The sequence below is a fragment of the Girardinichthys multiradiatus genome, chromosome 23 (genome assembly GCF_021462225.1).
Source record: "Girardinichthys multiradiatus isolate DD_20200921_A chromosome 23, DD_fGirMul_XY1, whole genome shotgun sequence".
Taxonomy (NCBI): domain Eukaryota; kingdom Metazoa; phylum Chordata; class Actinopteri; order Cyprinodontiformes; family Goodeidae; genus Girardinichthys; species Girardinichthys multiradiatus.
The window spans coordinates 37,204,923-37,230,990 of NC_061815.1; the positions used below are offsets into that span (position 1 = coordinate 37,204,923).

Sequence of the window (26,068 nt, forward strand, 5' to 3'; positions counted from 1 at the left end):
GGAGCCCAAGGTGTTCCCAGGCCAGCCGAGAGACATAGTCCTGGGCCGTCCGTTCATGGCCATAGGTGAGGGTAGGAACGTAGACTGACCGGTAAATTGAGAGCTTTGCTTTTCGGCTCAGCTCTCTCTTCACCACAACGGACCGGCACAGTGCCCCCATTACTGCGGCAGCCGCACCGATCTGTCTGTCGATCTCCCGCTCCATTTTTTTCCCACTCGTGAACAAGACCCCGAGATACTTAAACTCCTCCACTTGAGGCAGGAACTCCCCTCCAACCTGAAGAGGACAAGCCACCCTTTTTCAGTCGAGTACCATGGCCTCGGACTTGGAGGAGCTGATCTTCATCCCAGCCACTTCACACTCGGCTGCGAACCGCCACAGCGCATGCTGTAGGTTTTGGCTAGAGGGGGCCAGCAGGACCACGTCATCTGCAAAAAGAAGAGACGAAATCCACTGGTCCCCAAACCAGACCCCTTCCGGCCCCTGGCTGCGTCTACAAATCCTGTCCATAAAAGTTATGAACAGGACCGGTGACAAAGGGCAGCCCTGCCGGAGTCCAACATGCACCGGGAACAGGTCCGACTTAGTGCCGGCAATGCGGACCAAACTCCTGCTCCGCTCGTACAGGGACCGGATGGCCCCTAATAAAGGGCCCCCGATTCCATACTCCTGGAGCACCCCCACAGGGCATCACGAGGGACACAGTCGAATGCCTTCTCCAGGTCCACAAAACACATGTGGACCGGTTGGGCAAACTCCCATGAACCCTCGAGTACCCTGTAGACGGTATAGAGCTGGTCCAGTGTTCCACGGCCCGGACGGAAACCACACTGCTCCTTCTGAAGCCGAGGTTCGACTATCGGCCGGACTCTCCTCTTCAATACCCTGGCGTAGGCCTTACCAGGGAGGCTGAGGAGTGTGATCCCCCTGTAGTTGGAACACACCCTCCGGGAGACCACCACCCCAGTCTGCCAGTCCTGAGGCACTGTCCCCGACCGCCACGCAATGTTGAAGAGGCATGTCAACCATGACACCCCAACAACATCCAGAGACTTGAGGTACTCAGGGCGGATCTCATCCACCCCCGAAGCCCTGCCACCGCGGAGCTTTTTAACCACCTCGGTGACTTCAGCCTGGGTGATGAACGAGTCCAACCCCGAGTCCCCAGCCTCTGTTTCCACCACGGAATGCGTGATGGCAGGATTGAGGAGATCCTCGAAGTACTCCTTCCACCGCCCGGTAATGTCCTCAGTCGAGGTCAGCAGCCTCTCACCCCCACTATATACAGTGTTGGCGAAGCACTGCTTCCCCCTCCTGAGGTGCCAGAATCGTTTCGAGGCCAACAGGTAGTCCTTCTCCATGGCCTCACCGAAATCCTCCCAGGCCCGAGTTTTTGCCTCTGCCACAGCCCGGGCCGCAGCACGCTTGGCCTCACGGTACCCGTCAGCTGCCTCAGGAGTCCCGCAAGCCAACCACAGCCGATATTATATTTATATTATATTGTAGATATGTTTATACTGTTTAATTTGTACTGTATTGCACCGACTACGCCAAAACAAATTCCTTGTATGTCCAAAAACGTACTTGGCAATAACGCTTTTCTGATTCTGATTCTGATTCTGATTCTGATTCTGATAGGACTCCTTCTTCAGCTTGACAGCATCCCTTACTGCCGGTGTCCACCACCGGGTTCTGGGATTGCCGCCGCGACATGCACCGCAGACCTTACGGCTGCAGCTAGGGGCAGCAGCATCGACAATAGATGCGGAGAACATGGTCCACTCGGACTCTATGTCTCCAACATCCCCCCGGGATCTGGTCAAAGCTGGGAGTTGAATACATCCCTGGCCGATTAAAAATAAAAAAAAACAATATATATATATATTTAGTAAGATCAATACAGCATATTATGTTCTTTGTTTATCATAATTATTGTAGGTCTTAAATATCTTCAATAAATCTTAATTATTTAGCTTATTTTTCATGGTTAAAAGAAAGGTGTATGGTTACCAGACTGAACCATAAAACATTTTTGCTGATTTGTGGCAATCATTGCTGAAAACATTTAAAAATAAGTTCATCTGGCTGACAGTGTTATTTTTGCATTACTCATAATTTAATTTCTCAGAGATGGCCTGTGCCCAACGACACTGTCGTGGAGATTTCTTACTTACATTAGAAAGGATTAATTGGTTTTCGGGCATCTAGATTATGGGTTTGCAAGTATACTCTCAAAACTCTCAGAGCTTCTTCTTTCCGGTGCTGCTTTTTCCCTATATCCCTTCTGCAGCAGTTCTGCTGGACTGCTCTTCATTCCCTGGTTGCTTAATTGGCACGTCTAAGGAAACTATTCTTTGTGATTAGTAAAGAAATTTTTAAGTTGTCTGCAGTACATGTTGTACTGTCTTCTAATGCTCCCTCAGGCAAATAAGCTATTTTAGGTCTAATAGCTTTTCTAGTTTCATTAAGCAAACAAAGTCCCTTGGTCTTCATGCCTTTTTAGTATACAGTTTAGTATTCACAGGGTCTCTGTGATGGCCAATAAGATTTCATTTCTAATTTAACAATGTCACAAAAAAAGCTCATCACACTATGATGATCTTGGTACGCCGAAGCTAATGTGTATTCATAAATGGTTGCATTTTGTCTTCACAACTCAGATTTCCTGATAAAGTTAAATACACTCATAGTGAGTGTAGTCATAGGTAGTCATACCCAAAAGTACATCACTTCTTGGTACCTACCTTATTCCTGGGAGGATGGTAGATCAAATAATCTAAATTAGTATAATTTAAGTAAATATAAGTAATGTAGAGCAGAACAAGTGCATGCCTGTTTCCATAGTACAGTAGAAACTGTATACCTTCACATACTTATCATGTTTATATACATCATGCTTTAATACTTATTGAATAAGACTAATACACATTGCTGATCATTTTGAACCAATTGATGTAGAAATAAGTATAGATGAGCAAATCAGAGGTAAAGTGGGGGGTTTGGAGATGAAGTTAGAAAGGCTTGGTTGAGAAGGTTTGGAGACATACTAAGAAGTGATAGTGGACAGAGACAGAGAATGCTGGAAATGGATGCCAGGCACAAGGAAAAGAGGAAGTCCTCAGAGAATATTCATGGAACTAGTTTGTGTAACCGTAGAGGAGGCAAAGATGGGGCAAGATGGAGGGAGGCAATATATATGGGTGGTTGGATGCATACATACATATTTTATTCATCCACAGAGGAGAAATTCACAATGTAGTGGCGATTTCATCAACTATAAATTGTTTTAATTTAAATGCTAAATTATGTCAGTTGAATGTTTCCAGGGGGTACTGGTCATTTCGCCTCTTCGCCATTTTGTACATTTGCTGTTTAAAACGTTTTTACCAGACTTTCTTGGGTGTGAATGAAAGCCAACTGACTTGGGATGTTTTTCACTGAGCATCTGTTATTTCCTACCTACCCTAGGGATGTTTGGTACCTGCTTTGACAAATGGTGTTGTAAAGTAGTCTGCGTTTTTGGACAAATAACTTTTTCTTGCCAACTTCAGATTGAACAGATATTACAAAATCCTAAATGCAGAAATGAGCGTCACCTGTTAAACTGTACAACTATCACTGCTCATGAGAAAATGTTTGCATCCTTAGTATTCTTTGCACAGATTTCCACATTGTAAATAGACTGTTTGTGTACAAATACACACAAGCACACTTTGTAACTGCTCTTTTTCTTACCGTGTGTGTGTGTGTATATATATATATATATATATGTGTGTGTGTATATATATATATATATATATATATATATATATATATATATGTGTGTGTGTATTATTAAAATACTTAACTACCAGTAAAAATAAACTTGTATGCAGAGGTTAAGTACATGGGTAATAACTGGTTTGTTCTTGAGTACAAAATGGTCGGAGACTTAGTCAAAATGAGAATGTTAGGTATGAATTGGCAAAGGGTCCAACTGAGGAGTTTGGTCACACCCTGCTAGTTTACAGCTAAATGCAACGTTACATGGCAACAGCGTGGCAAAATATCTTGCTTGTACAACAAACAATCAACAACAAAAAAAACATACCTAATTCGTCTTATTTAGAGTGATCTCATCACTAAAATTTTTAAGCAGCTATATTTCCAGTTATCTTTAAAAACTTTATACACTTTTCGTGTGGACTTTGTTTATTTTCAGTCTTCTGTGAATCTCCATTAAGACTCCATTAAAGGGAGGGCAACTTAACATAAACAGGACATTACAGGAATATGCAGATTTAAAAACTTGAGCTCTGAGGTGGATTTTAAACCCTCCCCTCCCCCCAATCCTGCTCAGAACATAACACATGACTTGACAGCCTGAAATGAAAGCGTCATCACTAAATGTTTCAGCATACCCAGTTTTTGGCGTGTGTGGTAAGCTACATCTCGTCGGTGGATGATATGCCCCTGGGGGCTTGTTTTGCAGAATATCAGAGTGACTTCTTAATGTTTAATGTGTGCCAATGTATTTTATATTACCCCATCTTCTTTTCAAAAGGAAAGGCCTAATGAGTAACACTGCACCACTGTTATTCATTTGTAATTAGTGTTGCCCTATGCCATGTACAAATACATTATATTAAAGAAATGCAAAATAAAAAGTGTCAAGTTTCCCTTGTAATTAAATTCTGTATTTCCTCATCAGTTGATGAACAGCGTCAGGGTTATTAAGATGATGGCTGGGCTGTGGGGTGGGTTGGGATTTGTACAGGCTTTAATTGAGTGTGACTGATAAAATGATACACATTTTAAATACACACCTTGATTCACTTAACTCCTTATAAGTCAACAAATACAAACCCCACATCAGTTTTAACCTTTCATCAAACTGACAAGTTTCTTAAAGGAGCAGTAATAAAAATAGATTTCCCTCTGTCTGTATTTTATATCTGACACCTCTTTTTACCAGTTGTTCAGGGATTTAAAATAGGCTTTAATTGTGAAATTTCCTTTGGTTATTTCATGCCACCTTCACAAGGAGCCAGTGTTTCATACAAACGCTTCCTTTGATCACAATTAATTCAAAATCATGATGTCTCTATGATTGTGTTTCCAGTTATTTATGATGATAACCATGTTAAAATTAAAGTGTAAGGTGATTACTTGTTTTTGTTAACATCAGTTTTACAGTTAAACATGAAAAGCTGATTTTGTACTACACTTATATAAAATACACATGTAGATGTTCTGTATGATATTGCACCATTTACTTGAAAGACACTCATTCCTCATGGTCATATTTTTAAGATTATGGCTTACAACAAAGACAAGCCCCACATTCAGTTTTACAGATGAATATAGCTATAGATACCAATACAAATAATTTTTATGCAGAAACGTTTTGCTATGGTCAGAATAATGGGGAACGCTGCTAACTTGACAGTTTTCCAGCAAACAAAATGTATATGCTGGACAAAGGCATATTAATTGAACATTTAGTGGAAGGAAAACGTGTGGTGGAAAAAGGTGGCCAAGCAACAAGGATAACTATAGCTTTAAGATGATTGTGAAGGTAGCTACTATGGAGCCAGTGGTTCAAAAGTCACCCTAAAAAGCTGAATCCAGGAGATGGGCCACATTAGAAGCATCTTTTTCAGGAGGAAAAAGACTAGACTTGTTCTCAGTGGTTCAAGCTCATCTTTTGACTTAATTTTGCAATGAAATGTAAGGTCCCAGCGCTTGGAAGAAAGTGGAGAGGAACAGAATTGCTCAATGTCAACTGGGAAGTGTCCACAATCAATGATTCTTCGGGGAACCATGTAATCTGCGGGTGTTGGTCCGCTGTGTTTTATCAAGACCAAGGTCTGAACAGCTGTCTTTTAGGAAACTTTACAGGACTTTATGCTTCCTTCTCCTGAGAAGCTTTATCTTCAATGGTAATTCAATTTTTCAGCATGATCTAGCAACTGTCTCCACTGCTAAAAGTACCACTACCTACCTTAATGACTTGGGGTGCACCTATTGAGCAGCTGGCCGATCAATCGGCCTCAATTTCCTTAATTTTGGAAGATTGGTGATCTTATTCACCGATCTTATCTGCTCATCTGACCTGTGGTTGAAGTTTTATTTCTTTTTAAAATGTGAAAAATGAAAGACTGCAGGGACTGCACTGCTCTAACTGTTTTATTTATATTTGAGAGCACTGCCTTATGTGCAGTTATAACAATTTTGTATTACATCACGGGTATTGTTCAATGTTTTTCAATAACATAAGATTGGAACTTTGAAGGTGTATTGTGACCCTATAACACCTGACAGTGTCAGGTTAAGAAAAAAAAATATCGGCCAAATTCGCAAACGGCAGGTCAGGCTTTTTAAAGAACTGTGATCAGCCAGAAAACTACAATCGGTGCACCCCTATTAATGACCATGATATCACTGTGATGGACTGATCAGCACGCTGGCCTGCAAATAGGGGCTCAACCAATTGTTGAGTGCACATAGCACACCAACATTTCTGTATTTAAAAAAAAAACATTTTTCATTGATGATATGCAAACTTTAAATTTATTGAGAAACAGAAGTTTGTTTTTATTAGCTGTAAATTAGTAACTGAAATAAACTAATCAATGCTATTAAAATTAGAGCTTAAAATGATGCTTAAAATGCCTCACCTGCATTTTGTTAGCAGTTCTCTGTGGAGTTTTAAATTGATTTAACACTTAACACAATGCTTGACTGATGTTTCTTCTTTGCATTTTAAGTTGGATTAAACCACCTGCTAAATATAAAACTTAAATTTTTGCATGAATATTTAAAGCAGATTCTATGGCATCTAAGTATTTGTAATCTTAAATGCTCATGAAAGAAGGGAATTGGACTTGCTTCTTCATTCATTAAAAAGAGAAAAAAGTCCAGATAGCTTCTGGTTGATCATTTATAACACCTCATAAAAATCCAAACATTCACCAAATTTGTTGTCAAGCTGAATGTAAATGTTGCAAGCTTTTGACTTTGCAGTCCTCCCTCTTTAGCTTGCCATGGCAACAACCTTTCCGCCGGGTCTCACAGGAGTCTTCTGAGCTGGCCTTGCCTTGTTATTATTGTTTATCTCTCTTGTCAATCACCCACATCAGCGCCACACTCATCCATATGCATGGCCCCGTCATTACACGTGGTTTGCTCGTTGGCTGCGGGGCCTCAGTGCCCATGGCAGCCTTTGTTCACATCTGTAACAGGTGATTGTGGCCGACTGGCACATTGTGGGGCATCGTTGTCACAGTGTAAAGATGCACATGTGGGACTAGGCGATAAGTGTGGGCATGCTGGATTAGAGCTTAAGCAGGAAAAACACAAGTCCCCCATGGGCTTAATTGCAGTTCATTTTGGCACACACTACATAGTACTTCTGCATCAAATGCAAATTTTACAGTGAAATGTGAAATACATTATGCGGATTTGGTAGGGCTGGAAACACAAGACGGGAAAGCAGGGGGGGGGTGTTGAATAAACAGAGTGAGGGCAAAAGTAGATGCAGGTTGAATAAAGACTAGGCTTAGTCTGGTGTAATATGAAATACACCTCAGATATTGACGTTATGAATCAAAGGTGTACTTACACGTACCTCAAACTTCATCACCACCTGGCTGTTCATCTCTAGCCAGAGGGTCTTGGCTGGTTACACCCTCTGCAGGTTAAGTATTGATTAAAAATATGCACACACGCACACACTCATTCTCGTAGGCATACACACAAGCAGGTTAATGAACAATACAGCTCAGTAGTTAAATTTTTATTCTGTGGATTCCACTCGGCTCCTCCTTCAGCATGCTTGGTGCTGTATTTTCATAAGTGCTTTCTGAAAAAAAAAAGAGATTTCTGTTTTCCATTTTCTAATCCTGTGTCTTTGTTTCTATGGCAGATGGCACATCAATCAAAGAGACACTTTCATACAGCAAGACTCCACAAACAAATTAATTTCTATTACTGTTTTGCATGCTTGCTCTCTTCTTATTTGATTGACAGTCTCATATTCAGTCTTTGTGTTTGGATGACTGTATTGCACCAGGAGAAATATAAACAAATAAGAGACGATTATGAAGACCGAGGCCGCCACCTTTCTCCATCTTGAAAAGTTTTTCAAATTAGTGTTGACCATGTAGCTTGGTATTCTGTGCAAAAAATGGTGAAAAACCAGTTTATTCCAATGAAGAAAACCGATCCGTTAAGATAAAAAGTCAAAATTTGCTGTCAATTAATATAGTAAAGGTTCATCTATAAGTCCCGATGAACCTTTACAGGTTTCAAGCAAAAACAAAATTTCCTATTTGTCTCTTCTAGTTAGAGTACCTTTGCATTTTTCTAGTCATGCTTAATTTCTTGCTTATCTGCATCCATCTGTTTCATTGTGTTTATGTTTGAGCCATATATATTTATTAATAGCCTCATTCTTAATCCTACTTCACATATTCCATTTTAAATGCAAGTGTTCAGGTGCACACATGAAAAAACAAATCCCCCTTTCTCTTTTTTTTTTTTTTTTTTTTTACATATATCCTAAAGACAAATTTAATGTCACACTAAGTATGTCAGGTTTTCCTGCCCAAACACTCAAATGAATCCCTCCCCCATCCCTCTCTCAACCGTGTTTTTCCCCTTGCTCAGTTCTTGCGTCTTTCTCTTATGCAGAAATTCTCATTTAATTTAATACGATTTTAAAATCTGTCACAGTCAGTTTGTTGCTTGTCAGTCTGTCACTGCAGCTTTGCTCACAGTGACATGGTGGTTTGCCGGGGTGTAAATTCTGTAGACTTTGCAACATGTATGACTGATGTTCATTGTTTACAGTACTTACCTCTGAGACAAGATTTGGCTTTTTTTTTGTTTGTTTTTTAAGACTTAGCTGTTTGAGCTCAGTTGCAGAAAGTATCAACTTCCACTAATACATATTGTAGTTAAAATAGTGTATTTGTGTTCTAGATTTTGTATTTTTGTTGTTATAGATACTGCAGGATTAGCTTGTCAACCTTTTTGTCCACTGAGAAAAGCTGCATTAAAACTATGTTTTATTTACAATATATAGGACCAAGTAGTGAGTAGTCAGCAGTTTCAGCATTTTGAACACTGCTTGAATGCCGCAGCATTTCATAATTTGGGGTTGTGTTCCCAGTTCTCAAATAAACCTTTGCCGGATACAGCGGATTGCACGCCTAAATCTGAGGTGACAGCATTATTTTGCTGCTTTTGTTTTGAAGCATGTTGCAGTTATCTGTCTTCATAACACTAATAGTTCATAATATAGACTTTATCACACAAATGTGATTGTACTCGCTGCATTTCTTTCTATAATGTAGCTACAGAAACTCTAACATTGCACAAGGTAGGACAATTATTACCATCTCCCTTCAAAATACAGTAACTATCTCACATTTTACCAGAGAAATTTTAAATGTATCCTTTGTACAAATTCGTAAAAAAGCAGTAAGTTTAAATGTAAATCACTTTTTTGTTGTGATCTGCAGTGGTAATTATTATTGCAGTATCATTCTTCGTGTTAAATTCAGACTAGGCTCATTCATTTCAAAGTTTTACCCCTTTAATGTGATTTTTATCCTGATCAGTTCAACTCAAAGGTAAATTTGTTACAGTGAAAAACAAATGAATATAAAGCTGTAACAACATAGTTGCATAGGGAAGCTGACAGCAACGCTGAAGGAGCTGCAGGTTTTTCTATCTCCTATACTGCATGTTACAGCAATATCCTCCTTTATCCATACTTAGGACTTAGGAGTGGAGTTGCCAGTGCTGAAAAAAATAACAGTACGCATCATCAAAACATGGTGGTGACGCAGCCATCTTCTGGGGGTTTTTCTTCAGATGGGACTGAGGTATAAAAACATTCCGGTTAGTGTTTCAGGTTTACTTTGGTTGTGGCCTTTTGCTTGAGACGAATATCGTCTACGAGGACGAATTGTAATGTTAATTTAGAGAATAGAAGTAGAAATCTTCTTGAATAAAATCTCAGTCTGCATTTTTTTTTTTTTTTTTTTTGTCGTCCAAGTCTGGTTTAAAAAGTACGGCTTGGAGAGTGTTAGAAAGTCTTGTCGGTTGCTGATTATTTTGTCATTGATTCGAACTAAATCATTCACTCGTTTTGCCCGAGAGCCACATGGGAATCCCGCTGTGGTGTCACGGCAGGGAGATGGCATTGTCTGGTTGTTCTTCACCACAAAGCATAGACAGAATTCCACTTGTTTCTGTCTTCTGAAAAACAGTGGAAAAATCAATTAAAAGTAGAAAATAACTTCTGTCGAGCATGTGACAAATGTGGCTTTTCCTCCATCTTTGTTGTAGATCTCTAATGACCTTTTCAAATGAGTACTGTTATTTAGACCATCCATTAGGCAAACTGATCATATTTTACTTTTATTCTATTTAACTCTGTTCAATAAGAGTGTCATTTATCTGATTAACATGTTGAATAAATAAGGATATAATTAGACAGTTTGCATACCATGCAAGACAGCAGGAAAGATTAACGGCTCCTCTTCTTCCCCAAGAACTTTTGGAACAGACGGCCCTCAGACAGGCAGACAGCATTTTATCAGATACTTCTCACGTTCTGCACCCTGAGTATACATTACTGAACTCAGAAAGAAGGTACAGAGTTTTCCTCTGTAAACACCACTTTCAGTAAGGTTCATTCATGAATCCTGAGTATGAGAGGAATAGACAGCCAGGACACCTGTAAAGTCATGCAGATAATTATTTCTTCACTAACCAGTTTGGTTCTGTGATTGTGTTTGCAAGGGAATAGGAGGAGCATGGGTTGTTTTATTTCTCTTTTAACCAGGAGGATACTAAATTTGGCAATGTTTTTATTATTTGTACTGTTTTCAATAAACCTTTTTTAACAGTTTTTTTTTTATTGTTTTTAGTGAAAATTGTTTTAATGAATGGCAGCCTTTTTTGTAAGGCATGGTTTTTTCATTTATCTAAGCGAAGTTATGGAGTGCAATGTGTGCCAGTGCAGTAAAACCCTCTATCCGAAGCAAATTTCTCCCTAGTAAAATAAAGAAACTGACTTGACTTTACTTTAAAGCATATCTTGGGTCAGCTTTTTTTCTATAATGATGTTGATTGCTTAGAGCTGTTGCTTCTTGAAAATGTAAGTTTATATAACACATCTTATTACATTTCTAAACCTTTTACTTGCTTTGCAAATTTTTTATTGTTGATATTGAAAATGCAACATTAGAATTTTACTCTCTTACTCCCCAGTTGTACTACATGTACACTATTTTCACATTATTCAGTCCTGTAAACAGTTTTCTAAAGTGCATGGCTTACGCGTACCTAGCTCCATCCCGCATTAACTTGGCATGGCTCCGCAGATGCTTTGAAACTAAACTCAATTCACAGGAAGCTGGCTGACAGCAGCAGAGATCAAAGTATGAAAGTAAAAGCCCTACAGATACTGTCATCCTCAACAAATGTTTACTCAACCGTATCCTGTATCTCATTAATTTTATACCCTTTTTCCTCTCTCAGCTGCTTTCCTTCCACAGGTAACGGACTTTCACAGTCTGGGCTTCAATAGTACTAAAACCAACATCCACTACATTTTAAATAGGTACACGTCTCTGCAACTGACTGAGGGGGGAAAACACCATCGATGTAAAGCACCCTCTGAGTCCTTGAAATGACCTGTTGTAATTAAATCAATGGGAATTGACTGAGCATTTTTGCGCAATTATATTTTAATCTGTTTCAGAATTGAAATAACGATCACAAACAGTCTGACTTGTGTTTGTGATATGGTTATCCTACAAATAAAAATTTTGACAGACAGGCAAATATTGTACTTTCAAGAAGTCTCACATCAGTGATGATAAATCTTGCTCATACTATAGGATCGGTATTTTGTAAGTTAAAGATGAATTGATTCTGGTGCTCACAGAAATTGATGTTTGAAATGTTTAAATGAATTTAAGAATGAAGAGGATTTAAATGTGAATTTTGTAGGTGAGAAGGGTGAGCATAACTATTGCTGTAAGTGATTTTGGAGATGTAGAAATGATCTGAGGGCACTCAATGTGAGTGGAGAGAAGGAACCTTTTCTGTGTATCAGGGTTCATCATTTACATTTTTAATTTCCACTGCATTTACCAGGGTAGAAATTTACCCCAGAAAAAGGTCCTAGTAGGGAGGTAGTACTTTTAATTTACCAAGAACTCTTGGATAGAGTTTTATGGAGGCAGAGGGCTAGACATGTCAAATTGATTTCATTTTTTGCATTTAATTTTCCGGGGTTAAAGATGGAGCCATATTTGAGGGTTTTTTCAGTTACAAAAACAACCACACCCCCTTGAATTGTTAACACACGATGATAAATAAGGCAGCTCCTGCTCTTATATGTAGTTAATCCCTTTTTGGATAACTCATGCTTTAATTATTGGATAGCTTTAGTATTTGCCAATGTCTTTTGACTTGAAGGTTATTTTAATATAGTTTCAAAGTGTAAATGCTGCTAAAAAGCTAGACGTACTGGCTGGAGAATACCAGGTTGTTCTGTCCTTCAATCTTGGTTCAAAAGCCAGAAAAAAGGTCTTTATTGTTGAAATCCCGATAAAGTTTGTTAGAGTTAAACCTCCACTCTTGATCCTAGATTGCTCCTGTTCAGATTATTGGGCTTGTTGGTCTCACACAGCTAAGGGAAATTTAGGGCCACCAATTAACCATACATGCGTGGTTGTGTGCTTTGTGGGCACACTGCCGCACTCAGGGGGAAACTTGTACACAAACAAGAGGGGGAACATGCAAACTCCAAACTGGAGAGCCCGAGGCGGGGTTTGAACCCAGAACCTCCTTTCCTCCAGGCAGCCATGCGGAGTCACCGTATATCCATCTGACTTTTTACATTTTCTGTTTACAAAAGAAGTGGTTGAGATTTTAATGCAGTTTACCAAACTTATGTACAATTGTGGAATAAGGGTTTTCTGCATTTTTGGGTCACACTCATTTGAGAAGGTAATTAAACATGTTTTATTATCATACCTTCATTACTCGTACGTTAAACCTGTTGGGAGGAGTTTGGACCAGAACCATCAGCCAGTCTTCCACGTCGCTGGATATATGTCATAGCCTTTGTGTTAGTTGTGTGGGGTTTCTGGTAATTAACAAGATGACAAACAAATGAAATGATGAACACAAAGTAGATTTCATTTTCCACTGGTTTGTCTCTCATTGTGTCTCAGTTGCAGTAAGGGTGCAGCATTTGTTTAGCGAGATGCAATAAAAATGCAGAAAAAACTACAACTAAATATCATATTTCTGTAATTTTGTATTTTTTTCTTCCCAACATGAATGTTAAAGTTTTTTTCCTTGTTTAATGTGATAAATCATGTTTAAGTGATTGGAAAAGACTCTGGGACTGAAGACGTATCCCTTGTTATTTGCCAAAGACGAACAGTCGGAATAATCGGATTTGCCTTAGTATTAGCAAGTATTTCAAATGGATGAACGACTTGCTTCTCAGTTGATGCGGTTTTAGTCAAAGCCAATGATATATTGTCTGGGAACTTTGTTACTAATCCAGATGTTAATTTTCCTCCTTTTCTCTTCCAGTAGATTGTTTTACCCTTGGGATTTTACTTTTTACACATTCATTTACATCTTAAACAGATCAGTTTGCAAAGTGAAATCTAATTCCTAAAGCCGTTATAAATGCATTCCAGCCTGTTTAGTTCTTAGCAGCACAATACTCTCTGAATTACGATTTAATCATTTTCTATCAGGTGTGAAGCAGTATTCAGAGGCTATTCAGACATCTTAAACTTCTTCATGTTTTGTTATCCTACAGTCACAAACATCAGTGTATTTGGATTATGTGAAGGCCTCAATTGTGTTTTAAGAGAACACTGGTTAAAAACAGCATCATAAAGAGCAAGGAATGCACCAGAAACTTTAGTGATGACGTTGCAGAGAAGTTTAAAGCAGACTCCACTAATTTGTTCGTGTAGAGGACAAGAAAACATGTGAAGGTGCTGTCAGATGAGGGCAAAATTAAACGTATTGGTTTACATGACAGCACTGTTTTGGACTGGTTGCACCCTGAACACACTATCCCCATGGGTGAAACATGATGGTGGCAGCATCATGCTATGGAAATGTTGTCTTTAATAGGAACAGGGAATCTGATGAGAATTAATGGGAAGATGGATGGAGCTAAACACATACAGGTCCTTCTCAAAATATTAGCATATTGTGATAAAGTTCATTATTTTCCATAATGTCATGATGAAAATTTAACATTCATATATTTTAGATTCATTGCACACTAACTGAAATATTTCAGGTCTTTTATTGTCTTAATACGGATGATTTTGGCATACAGCTCATGAAAACCCAAAATTCCTATCTCACAAAATTAGCATATCATTAAAAGGGTCTCTAAACGAGCTATGAACCTAATCATCTGAATCCACGAGTTAACTCTAAACACCTGCAAAAGATTCCTGAGGCCTTTAAAACTCCCAGCCTGGTTCATCACTCAAAACCCCAATCATGGGTAAGACTGCCGACCTGACTGCTGTCCAGAAGGCCACTATTGACACCCTCAAGCAAGAGGGTAAGACACAGAAAGAAATTTCTGAACGAATAGGCTGTTCCCAGAGTGCTGTATCAAGGCACCTCAGTGGGAAGTCTGTGGGAAGGAAAAAGTGTGGCAGAAAACGCTGCACAACGAGAAGAGATGACCGGACCCTGAGGAAGATTGTGGAGAAGGGCCGATTCCAGACCTTGGGGGACCTGCGGAAGCAGTGGACTGAGTCTGGAGTAGAAACATCCAGAGCCACCGTGCACAGGCGTGTGCAGGAAATGGGCTACAGGTGCCGCATTCCCCAGGTCAAGCCACTTTTGAACCAGAAACAGCAGCAGAAGCGCCTGACCTGGGCTACAAAGAAGCAGCACTGGACTGTTGCTCAGTGGTCCAAAGTACTTTTTTTTGGATGAAAGCAAATTCTGCATGTCATTCGGAAATCAAGGTGCCAGAGTCTGGAGGAAGACTGGGGAGAAGGAAATGCAAAAATGCCAGAAGTCCAGTGTCAAGTACCCACAGTCAGTGATGGTCTGGGGTGCCGTGTCAGCTGCTGGTGTTGGTCCACTGTGTTTTATCAAGGGCAGGGTCAATGCAGCTAGCTATCAGGAGATTTTGGAGCACTTCATGCTTCCATCTGCTGAAAAGCTTTATGGAGATGAAGATTTCATTTTTCAGCATGACCTGGCACCTGCTCACAGTGCCAAAACCACTGGTAAATGGTTTACTGACCATGGTATCACTGTGCTCAATTGGCCTGCCAACTCTCCTGACCTGAACCCCATAGAGAATCTGTGGGATATTGTGAAGAGAACGTTGAGAGACTCAAGACCCAACACTCTGGATGAGCTAAAGGCCGCTATCGAAGCATCCTGGGCCTCCATAAGACCTCAGCAGTGCCACAGGCTGATTGCCTCCATGCCACGACGCATTGAAGCAGTCATTTCTGCAAAAGGATTCCCGACCAAGTATTGAGTGCATAACTGTACATGATTATTTGAAGGTTGACGTTTTTTTTAATTAAAAACACTTTTCTTTTATTGGTCGGATGAAATATGCTAATTTTGTGAGATAGGAATTTTGGGTTTTCATGAGCTGTATGCCAAAATCATCCGTATTAAGACAATAAAAGACCTGAAATATTTCAGTTAGTGTGCAATGAATCTAAAATATATGAATGTTAAATTTTCATCATGACATTATGGAAAATAATGAACTTTATCACAATATGCTAATATTTTGAGAAGGACCTGTAATTGGAAGAAAACCTGTAAGAGGCTGTACATACATGCAGTTCTCTTTCCTAGGGCTAATTCTTGCATTTGCCCACAACCTTTTTTGGGGAATTCTTGGAGCTTGGACAGAACCTTCTTCTTTGCCCCTTCTTCTTCCCTGTGGTATCCAACTGCTATTTTTTACCTTTGTTAGAAGTTTGAAATGGGCGTAGTTAACCCTGATGCATGTTGCTGTGGTCAGTGCCATATGAAGACTTTTATTGGGAGTTTGAGCTTGAGTTTCTCGTGAAGTAAAAAATATTCTTTACAGAAACATCTTTATCTCTTTGTTTATTTAATTTTAATGAATTTTTCTTTTCTTGTGGAATATATACAGGCCTTGAACATACAACCAGAGGCACAGTGAAATCGTTTCTATCAAAGCAAATTCATGCTTTAGAATGACCTCAACCTAAATCCAGTTGAGTCGATGCACCCCCTCCAATTTTACTGAGCTTGAGCTATTTTGCAAAGAAAAGGGAAGAAATTCAACCTCTAGATGTTTAAAGCTGGTGGAGACAGAGCCCCAAAAACCTGCAGCTGTATTAGCAGTAAAAGGTGGTACTGATGCGGAGCATGGAGACACCTTTTTCAAATTTGTATTTGCAAAATAATTGAAGATTATGTATGATTTTCCTTCCAGTTTACAATTGTGAACTACTTGGTGTTAGTGTATGAAACAGAATCCAAATAAAATGTTTAAATGCTTGTGATTATGTGACAAAATCTGGAAAAAAAGAGTACCGGGTATAAATACTTTTGAAAGACACGTGCAATAAAACATTTAAGCAACTGTTATGACTAAGACAGGAAAATATGTGGAACATGAAATGGATTATTGCTTATATTTATTGTCTATTTGTTTTTAGGTTCATACATTATTTTATTTAAGATTGTTTTAACAGCAGCAGTGATTTCTGCATCTGCTGATACAATCAAGAACATTTATTATTAAGGCACCATTTGTCACTCCAGACTCTAATTGGGGCTTTGGAAAAAAGCAAGCAACATTTGATTTAATGGCTGCATCCCAAACAAGGTTGCATGGCTTGCAGTATGGCTTACTTTTTATATTACTGAATCCCCTGAAGGAAAAACCGAGATGGCATCATTAGTGGGCAGTAGACTATGGCTGTGTTGACTGTGATGGCTGCAGAGGTCTATAACCTGGTCAGCCAAGTCTGTGGCTCAGCTACAACTTCTGCTGTCCATTTTCCTTGTCTGTCTGGGTTCCCATCTGGGCACGTGATATTGTGCCAGTCGGCTCCTGCTGAATAAATTTGAGGAGCTAATGAGCGAGGAAGCTCTGCAAAGACCTGGAAAAGGGCAGCTCTTTCTCTTCTCCACCTCAGAGGAAAAAGGAGGGAAAAGTTGCTGTGGTCAGTTTTATTAACTTGGCTGACCTTCACACAAACAATTAACATTTACTGAAAACGCATCTCCTCCCATTATCTTGCTCATCTCCATCTTAATCTTCAACCTCGCCACCACCAACTGCTTGTTGTTTTTATTCTGCTTGTACAAAAGAAATGTATCAGGCTCCAGCAAATTAACGGCAAAGCCTTTGCTTGCTTTTCACAGACAATTGCAAGGTGATGTGCATTATGCAGCGGAAGGTCGGCTATCTGAAAGTCCCTGACATGTTCGGTAATTGGCTCAGGGCTACAACTTGGAGTCAAAAAGGAACAATTACCAGCAGTGATTGTGTGACCTAATCTGACTTTTTAGATAACCAATCAGCCAACTTCAGAATATTTTCCCTGACCACTGCTCCAACTGAAATAAATAAATGTGATGATTTATATTAATAAAGTAGGCTATGCAGAAAGCTTTTTTTACCTGAAAAACTAGACTGGTAGATAAGGTGAAAAGTTAAATGGGGAAACAAAAATAACTTTTTAAAAGTGGAAAATCATTTCTTTCTCCTCTGTGTAATATTGTTGAGCCTTTATAAACTGTTAATGTACATAGTGTTAAAACTAGACATTTACATAAACTATATAAAAAGAAAAGGTTTGAGAGAATTTTTAATAACTTTCTTCAGACTCAGACATTTACTGTGTTTGCTGTGTGTTGTAAAGGTGAGATCATGCAGTTATGGCATCATAAGCTTTAATTTGGTTTATTAACAGCGTTTTATTTGATTAGCAGCCCACCCCTGGAGGTATTTAAATAAACAAATGAAATGAAAGAAATAAAATAATCGGTCAAATTGTAATGAAGAAAATAGAAACATCACAGGCCTCCAGCTGGACCCTTGCAGTTTGCTTACCAGACAAAAAAGTCAGCAGATGATGCGCCACCTAGGGACGTACACCAGGATCCTGTTTGTAGATTTTATTTCAGCTTTCAACACCATCAACCCAGACATTCTCCGCCAAATGCTCACCCAGCTCACAGTACCAGCATTTCCCCTGTCAGTGGATCACCAGCTTCCTGACTCATCGGAAGCAGGTGAGGTTGGGTAGCATCTTCTCCCCCTCAAGAACTATCGGCACCGGCGCCCCTCAGGAGTGTGTTCTCTCCCCACTTCTCTCTCTATACAAATGACTGCACCTCAGTGGACCCTTGTGTGAAACTCCTGAAGTTTGCAGATGACACCACTGGTACTGGTCTGATCCAGGACAGTGATGAGTCTGCATACAGACAGGATGCGGCTTGGCTTGTCCACTGGTGCGCCCAAAACCATCTGCAGCTAAACCTGCTAAAGACAGGGGAGATGATGGTGGACTTCCAGAAAACACCCCCTCCATTGCCTCCCCTCACCATCCTCAACGACACTATCTACTGTGGATCACTTCCGGTTCCCTTCGAGAGCTGATGCGAGTCTCACACATAGACACTGTTTGATAGAAGGGCCAGCAGAGACTGTACTTCTTACAAAATCTAAAGATGTACAACCACCCAGTGCACATCCATCTCTGTGTGGTTTGGCTCATCTACTAAGCAGAACAGGTCCAGACTGCAACAAACAATTAGTTCTGCAAAAAGGATGATCAGGGCTGACCTTCCCTCTATCCTGGACTTGTACAGGTTCAGGGTCATGAAAAGGGCAGCTAAAATCTCTGCAGACCCCACACACCCTGCACATATACTGTTTAGACTTTTACCTTCAGGTCGGTGCTACAAAGCGCTAATGGCAAAAATCAGCCGCCACAGAGACAGTTACTTCCCCCAGCTGTCTCTAAGGAACACAATGAACACCACACAGCCTGAGTAGTCAGCTACTTTGCTGTAAACAAACAAGCATATTTGCACTACCACAACCTGCCTTCTATATTTTATATACATTTTAAAAAACCACACACTTGGGGTTAAGCGCTCGACCTATTTACACAGGCTTCAGTACTCAACGCAGCCATCCCGGGGAGGAGTCCCAGCCTCTGCAACATTTGCCCCATGTCCTTCCCCTCTCTCTGCCCCCATTTCCTGTCTGCCTACTTTCACAAAATACAAGAAAAATAAAGGCCACTAGTGCTGCAAAAGAAACACATCTTTGTACATGCTGTTCCTTGTCCTTGTTTGTGGTTGTTGTTTGGATGATGTTGATATATGATGTGAGCGATGGAAACCAAAGTCAAATTGCTTGTTTGTGTACACAAACTTGGCCATTAAAGTTGATTCTGATTCTGAAGTCTGGTTCATCCTTGGGGACAATTTCTAGATGCTTGAAGGTACCATATTCATCTGTTCAAACAATTATGTGCAAGTATTAACAATATGTCCATCAACCTGTTCATTAAGGAGATGGGTTCTGTGATGAATGTGTTTTGGTTCAAAAATGTCCATATAAACTCCAGAAGAACTGCAAAAGACCTTGTAAAGACAGTTGCTGAAGCTGGTAAAAAAGATTGTCTTTTGACAGAGTGAAACAAGTCCTTTACCAACAGGGGCTGAAATGACACTCAGAAAGGAGGAATGCATTACTCCAAAAACAATGTAAAAGGCCAGATTGCAGTTTGCAAATGCCCTCAGGGATATTAATTTCTAAACATATGTTCTGTGTTCTGGTACAATTTAAGTGTGTGGCCATGATTATACAGGTCCTTCTCAAAAAATTAGCATATTGTGATAAAGTTCATTATTTTCCATAATGTCATGATGAAAATTTAACATTCATATATTTTAGATTCATTGCACACTAACTGAAATATTTCAGGTCTTTTATTGTCTTAATACGGATGATTTTGGCATACAGCTCATGAAAACCCAAAATTCCTATCTCACAAAATTAGCATATCATTAAAAGGGTCTCTAAACGAGCTATGAACCTAATCATCTGAATCAACGAGTTAACTCTAAACACCTGCAAAAGATTCCTGAGGCCTTTAAAACTCCCAGCCTGGTTCATCACTCAAAACCCCAATCATGGGTAAGACTGCCGACCTGACTGCAGTCCAGAAGGCCACTATTGAAACCCTCAAGCAAGAGGGTAAGACACAGAAAGAAATTTCTGAATGAATAGGCTGTTCCCAGAGTGCTGTATCAAGGCACCTCAGTGGGAAGTCTGTGGGAAGGAAAAAGTGTGGCAGAAAACGCTGCACAACGAGAAGAGATGACCGGACCCTGAGGAAGATTGTGGAGAAGGGCCGATTCCAGCCCTTGGGGGACCTGCGGAAGCAGTGGACTGAGTCTGGAGTAGAAACATCCAGAGTCACCGTGCACAGGCGTGTGCAGGAAATGGGCTACAGGTGCCGCATTCCCCAGGTCAAGCCACTTTTGAATCAGAAACAGCGGCAGAAGCGCCTGACCTGGGCTACAGACAAGCAGCACTGGACTGTTGCTCAGTGGTCCAAAGTACTTTTTTCAGATGAAAGCAAATTCTGCATGTCATTCGGAAATCAAGGTGCCAGAGTCTGGAGGAAGACTGAGGAGAAGGAAATGCCAAAATGCCAGAAGTCCAGTGTCAAGTACCCACAGTCAGTGATGGTCTGGGGTGCCGTGTCAGCTGCTGGTGTTGGTCCACTGTGTTTTATCAAGGGCAGGGTCAATGCAGCTAGCTATCAGGAGATTTTGGAGCACTTCATGCTTCCATCTGCTGAAAAGCTTTATGGAGATGAAGATTTCATTTTTCAGCACGACCTGGCACCTGCTCACAGTGCCAAAACCACTGGTAAATGGTTTACTGACCATGGTATCACTGTGCTCAATTTGCCTGCCAACTCTCCTGACCTGAACCACATAGAGAATCTGTGGGATATTGTGAAGAGAACGTTGAGAGACTCAAGACCCAACACTCTGGATGAGCTAATGGCCGCTATCGAAGCATCCTGGGCCTCCATACGATCTCAGCAGTGCCACAGGCTGATTGCCTCCATGCCACGACGCATTGAAGCAGTCATTTCTGCAAAAGGATTCCCGACCAAGTATTGAGTGCATAACTGTACATGATTATTTGAAGGTTGACGTTTTTTGTATTAAAAACACTTTTATTTTATTGGTCGGATGAAATATGCTAATTTTGTGAGATAGGAATTTTGGGTTTTCATGAGCTGTATGCCAAAATCATCTGTATTAAGACAATAAAAGACCTGAAATATTTCAGTTAGTGTGCAATAAATCTAAAATATATGAATGTTAAATTTTCATCATTACATTATGGAAAATAATGAACTTTATCACAATATGCAATATTTTGAGAAGGACCTGTAATGTTACATTTAGAGAAAAAGAGGCAAGCTTGCAAGCCTCAGAAACCCACCTCAACTGTAAAGGACAGAGTTGACAGCATGGTGTTTTGTGGGTGTGTTGCAGCAGGATGGGCTGGTGAACTTTACAAAAATTACACCATGTAGCAACATCTCAAGACATCAGCCATGAAGTTAAAATTTGGGCACAGTTGTGGTTTTCAAATGGACAATGAGCCTAAGCATGTTGCCAGTTCTGCCAATAGGATTTGGTCAAAATTCCAGCAAACTATTTTGAGAAGTCTGTGAAAGGATTTCCAAAGTATGTGACAGGTTAATGCAATTTAAAAGGCAGTTTTATGAAAGGAAAATGTAATCTTAGGAAATGTGTTTAAACATCTGAATTTGAAAAAGTTTATTATGGTTTAGTGTCAAACAGTGGCTTGTCTTTTCTTTGATTGTATGTAAAAATGTTTTCAGCTGTATATCAATCAGTTTAATTCATAATCAAATATCTGTCTGAAGAAATAATTACTTACCTTTCCATAAATAAGCGATGATATACTGCATATGTTTCAGATTAAGATTTATTTAGCAGCAATCAGACAAAAATAATACAAAGCAGTTTTTTGTGTGAAAGGTTAGATGGGAGGTGCTCTGTGCACTTACACCTATGTTAGTTTTTCCACCATATGACAAGCAGAACAGGTTAATACTGTATATTCTTACAACACATGCTGTCTGAAAAGAACATAAATGTTCTACAAAAGGCTCATTTGAAAAGCTTTTTAATTTGACAAAATTCAAAAAGAACACTGTCAATCTTTGGATTTGTTTCTTTGTTTTCAGCTAAGCTCTCAAGCATTTTGGTTTATCAGAAAATGAGAACAGCATTAAAACTTTGTTTTTTCTGTGTATGTGTTCTTTCATTTTCAGAACCTAATAAAGAACTTGCCTGAGCAGAAAGAACTGAGCGCTCTAGCAGAACTAAAAGGTGAATATGAGGAGCTCGTGGAGTCAGAGCAGTTCGGCATTGTGGTAAGTATAATTAGCTATCTCCGAGTGGATTTCTAAACAGTGTATCCAGTCATGCTCCTAGTTTATACTCAAACACTTTCAGACATGCACAGTTAAACATTGTGCTATTTCTTTTGTATTACGTTCTGTTTGGTCAGTAAATCAGGATCAAGAATGTTTGCGTTGCAGTTATTTTAATTTAATAATGTGACGGCACAAAAGCTTCAGCAGCTCCCAAATACCATCAAAACTGGTAGCTCAGTCTCCAAATGACAGAGGCTTTGTTAAGTCATTTTGACTTGAGCAAAGAACAGTTCAATCAGTTTTGATGGGCGTTGAGTACTTTGTGGATGCCGGTCTTTGACATCAGCTATCAATGTTATCGCATGATCAACTACACCCTGAGGCTATGATTCCTGCCTGTTTAAAGGTCTTTGAAAAGCATGCAGCTGTAGGCAACTATCCTGGTGATGTATCCCAATAGTCCTCTCAATTTACAATGAACATCCAAAATTTCGATCTCTCCCAGCTGCATGATAGATAAGCTGTTAGTTATGTATAGTCTACTTGAAAGGTGGTCTCAAGAAAGTAACTTGTTTGTTTTACTCATAAAAAGAGTTTTTAAACACAGAATGATTTATGTGTTGAGATATACTTCCTGTAATATTTTATACATCTCTTGCTAATGAACACTATTCATATTTTTTGCATGATAATTAGAAAAGAAGGATGCATTTTGAAAATATAATTTGTAGATCTATGAGAGGTCAGATATTTACCTACCCTAATGGGTGTTTCTGGGGGTACACTGATTATTCATCAATCATCTTCAACAATATAAAAAGCCATTAACAAAATTCTGGTATAATTCTGGTTTGATATTTGTTTGTTCTTTTAATTAGAAATGGTAAAGTTAACTTAAATTGTTTGGTTTCCTGCCACCGACCCGTCTTTTAAAAGCAGCCCATAGATCTTTAATAGGTGGAAGTCAGGCTTTATGTAGGCCAACGCAGGAGCTTAATATTGTCCTGCCTTTTCATTGCAGAAGAAATTCTGACGTGTGTTTATGATTGTGGGTGTTAAAACACCCAGCTGTGTATATGTTTAAGGTGTCTAGCTGTTGAATTAAGATAAAGTTGAAGAGCTTGGAGGTAGCCCTACATCTTCATCACTCTATTTTGTGCAATGCACCAGTACAGGCAACAAAAAAACAGCATGACCCTGCCATTACCATGCTTGAGACTCTTTCACACATTTGTCTTGGCGTTGTGAACAAATGGCTCATCGTTCGTCTTCTCTGGACATAAAATGTGTAATTTTTACCTGTTATATAAATATTCAACCCTAGAAAAACGATTGAACCGATAGTTAAAAGCCCCAATTCAACAACATCCATACCTGTGTTACTGCTATCTCTATACCCTGTGGCTTTACTGGGGTTATCACACTAATATGAATGACTGAAATCTGTGACAGGAGGTGCATCTTCAAGCTGATCTGACCTTTCCATTTAGTTACAGCTCTAATTACTTTTTAATTAACAGCTCTTGCCATCCATTTACTGAATGACTACCAAACAGTGAAAAACAGAGACATTATCTTTAAACATAATCTTCAGATTAAGATCAGAGGTAAACTGTACCCTAAGTAAAAAAATATGTTCCGACTCGTGTCATCCAACTAGTGCTTCTTTTCACTCATCGAAAGCTGTCTTGTTTTTAGAAGACATAATAAAGCAAGAGGTTGCACTTTACCTTGGGATATAACCTCTGCTGTGACCCCCCCACCCCCCACTGATGAAGCAGCTCCTCACTGCAGAGACTTTTAGTTCTCCTGGGAAATAACAGATGTTCTAGCTTTCCTCTACCTGAGCTGTCACCAACATGGTCACTTTCAACGTGATCTCTGCCTATTGTATTCAAATCAGATCTTGTGGGTTGGGGCTGGGGGTGCTGATCTGTGTGTGTGTGCATTCCCAACATGTGTGCAGGGGACTGGAGGGGAGGAAGATCATAAGTCAGTTTATTTGTGTTGATACATACCATATGATATGCTTAAATTCTCTAATTACCTAATTTCTCTAATTTTCTAATTTACATTTTATGATGAAACTGTTAAATATTAGTAAGGAAAGATTATCATCAACAAAACATGTTTAACAATATTTATTGTTTTCACAGTGCCAACCTAATTAATTGGAAAACAAATTGAACATAAATAGATGAAATAAAATCTTTAATAAAAAAAAATAATGAAGGTGAAAGACAAAATGTGAGACTTTAAATTTGCCTTGCAAAAGTTGCAAAATCATTTTATGTTTTGTAATTTTATGTGATGGACCAACAACACAAAGTGGTGCATAATTTTGAAAATATTATAATAATATAGCTGGATTTCAATAGTATTCACTGCGTACAATGAGTGTTTCCACAGATTAAATTGTGGTCATTTTTGTGACATTACAGTAAACTCCAACAAATGGTGACACAACGACAGATTTTCAGTTGTAGGAGAAAATGTCTGAAATTTCATTGCCACATGATTGGCCTCTGGGGTTCATGATGCGTATTCATGAAAGTATTCATACCTCTTGACGTTTTTCACATGTGGAGTATTTTATTGGGATTTTTGCTTAGGGTTTTATGTGATAACACACAGTAGTCAATAATTGTAAAGTGGAAGGAAATTGATACATAATTTTTCTATATAAATAAAAAACTGAAAAGTGTAACATGCATTTACACTCAGTCCCACTGAGTCAATAGTTTGTAGAACCACATTTCATTCTAGTTACGCTACAGGTGTTTTGGGTATGTCTGTGCCATTTATGCCCATTCTTCCTTGCAGAATAGCTCAAGCACAGTCAGATTTAGTGTAGTCTCTTTAAACATCAATATTTATGTCTTGCGAAACGTTCCTACTTGAACTTTGGTCTGGACTTTTGATGCACCATTCTAACATTTCAACATTTGATCTCAAGCATGTCTTTCTAGTTCTGTCTGCATGTTCAAGGTCATCCTGCTGGAAGGCCCGAGTCTCAAGTCCTTGGTAATCTCTAACAGGTTTTCATCCAGGATTACTCTGAATTTAGCTCCCTCCATCTTCCCATCAATCCTGACAAGCTTCCCTTTCCCTGATGAAGAAGCACATTCAATAAGCATAATGCTGCCATTTCATCATGTTTTGCTGGGTGAATGTTGTGTTCAGAGGCATGTGCAGCATTAGTTTTCTGCCGCATATGGTGTTTTGCTTGTAGGCCAAAAATTGAAAGGTGTTGGTCTCCTTTTTTATCTCCTTAGATTAGGGTAGGCAGGCATGTCTTGATAGTTATGGAACAGCTGTATTTATACCAAAAATGCACTGGGTTGCATACCACACATCGCACTTTGCGGAAAAATGTTAACACCTTGTATGTTTTCTTTCCACCTTAAAGTTCCACACTACTTTGTGTTGTTTTCTCCCAAAAATCCCAATAATGTACATTGAAGTTGTTTCTAGCCCCATGGTAAAGTTAAAGTGCTACAAACACCTCAGCAAGAAACTTTGAGACATAATCAGTCATCGGTTG

General features: G+C 39.4%; 1 protein-coding gene across 5 annotated transcripts in view; it reads left to right on the plus strand.

Moving 5' to 3' along the window:
- diaph2 (diaphanous-related formin 2) overlaps positions 1-26,068 on the plus strand; it is a 555,642-nt gene that overhangs the window by 301,831 nt on the left and 227,743 nt on the right. For all 5 annotated transcript variants that reach the window (XM_047353019.1, XM_047353022.1, XM_047353021.1 and 2 more), the window contains one exon: positions 22,420-22,521. In XM_047353019.1, the coding sequence (XP_047208975.1) occupies positions 22,420-22,521 (102 nt within the window). The remainder of the gene's footprint in view (positions 1-22,419; positions 22,522-26,068) is intronic.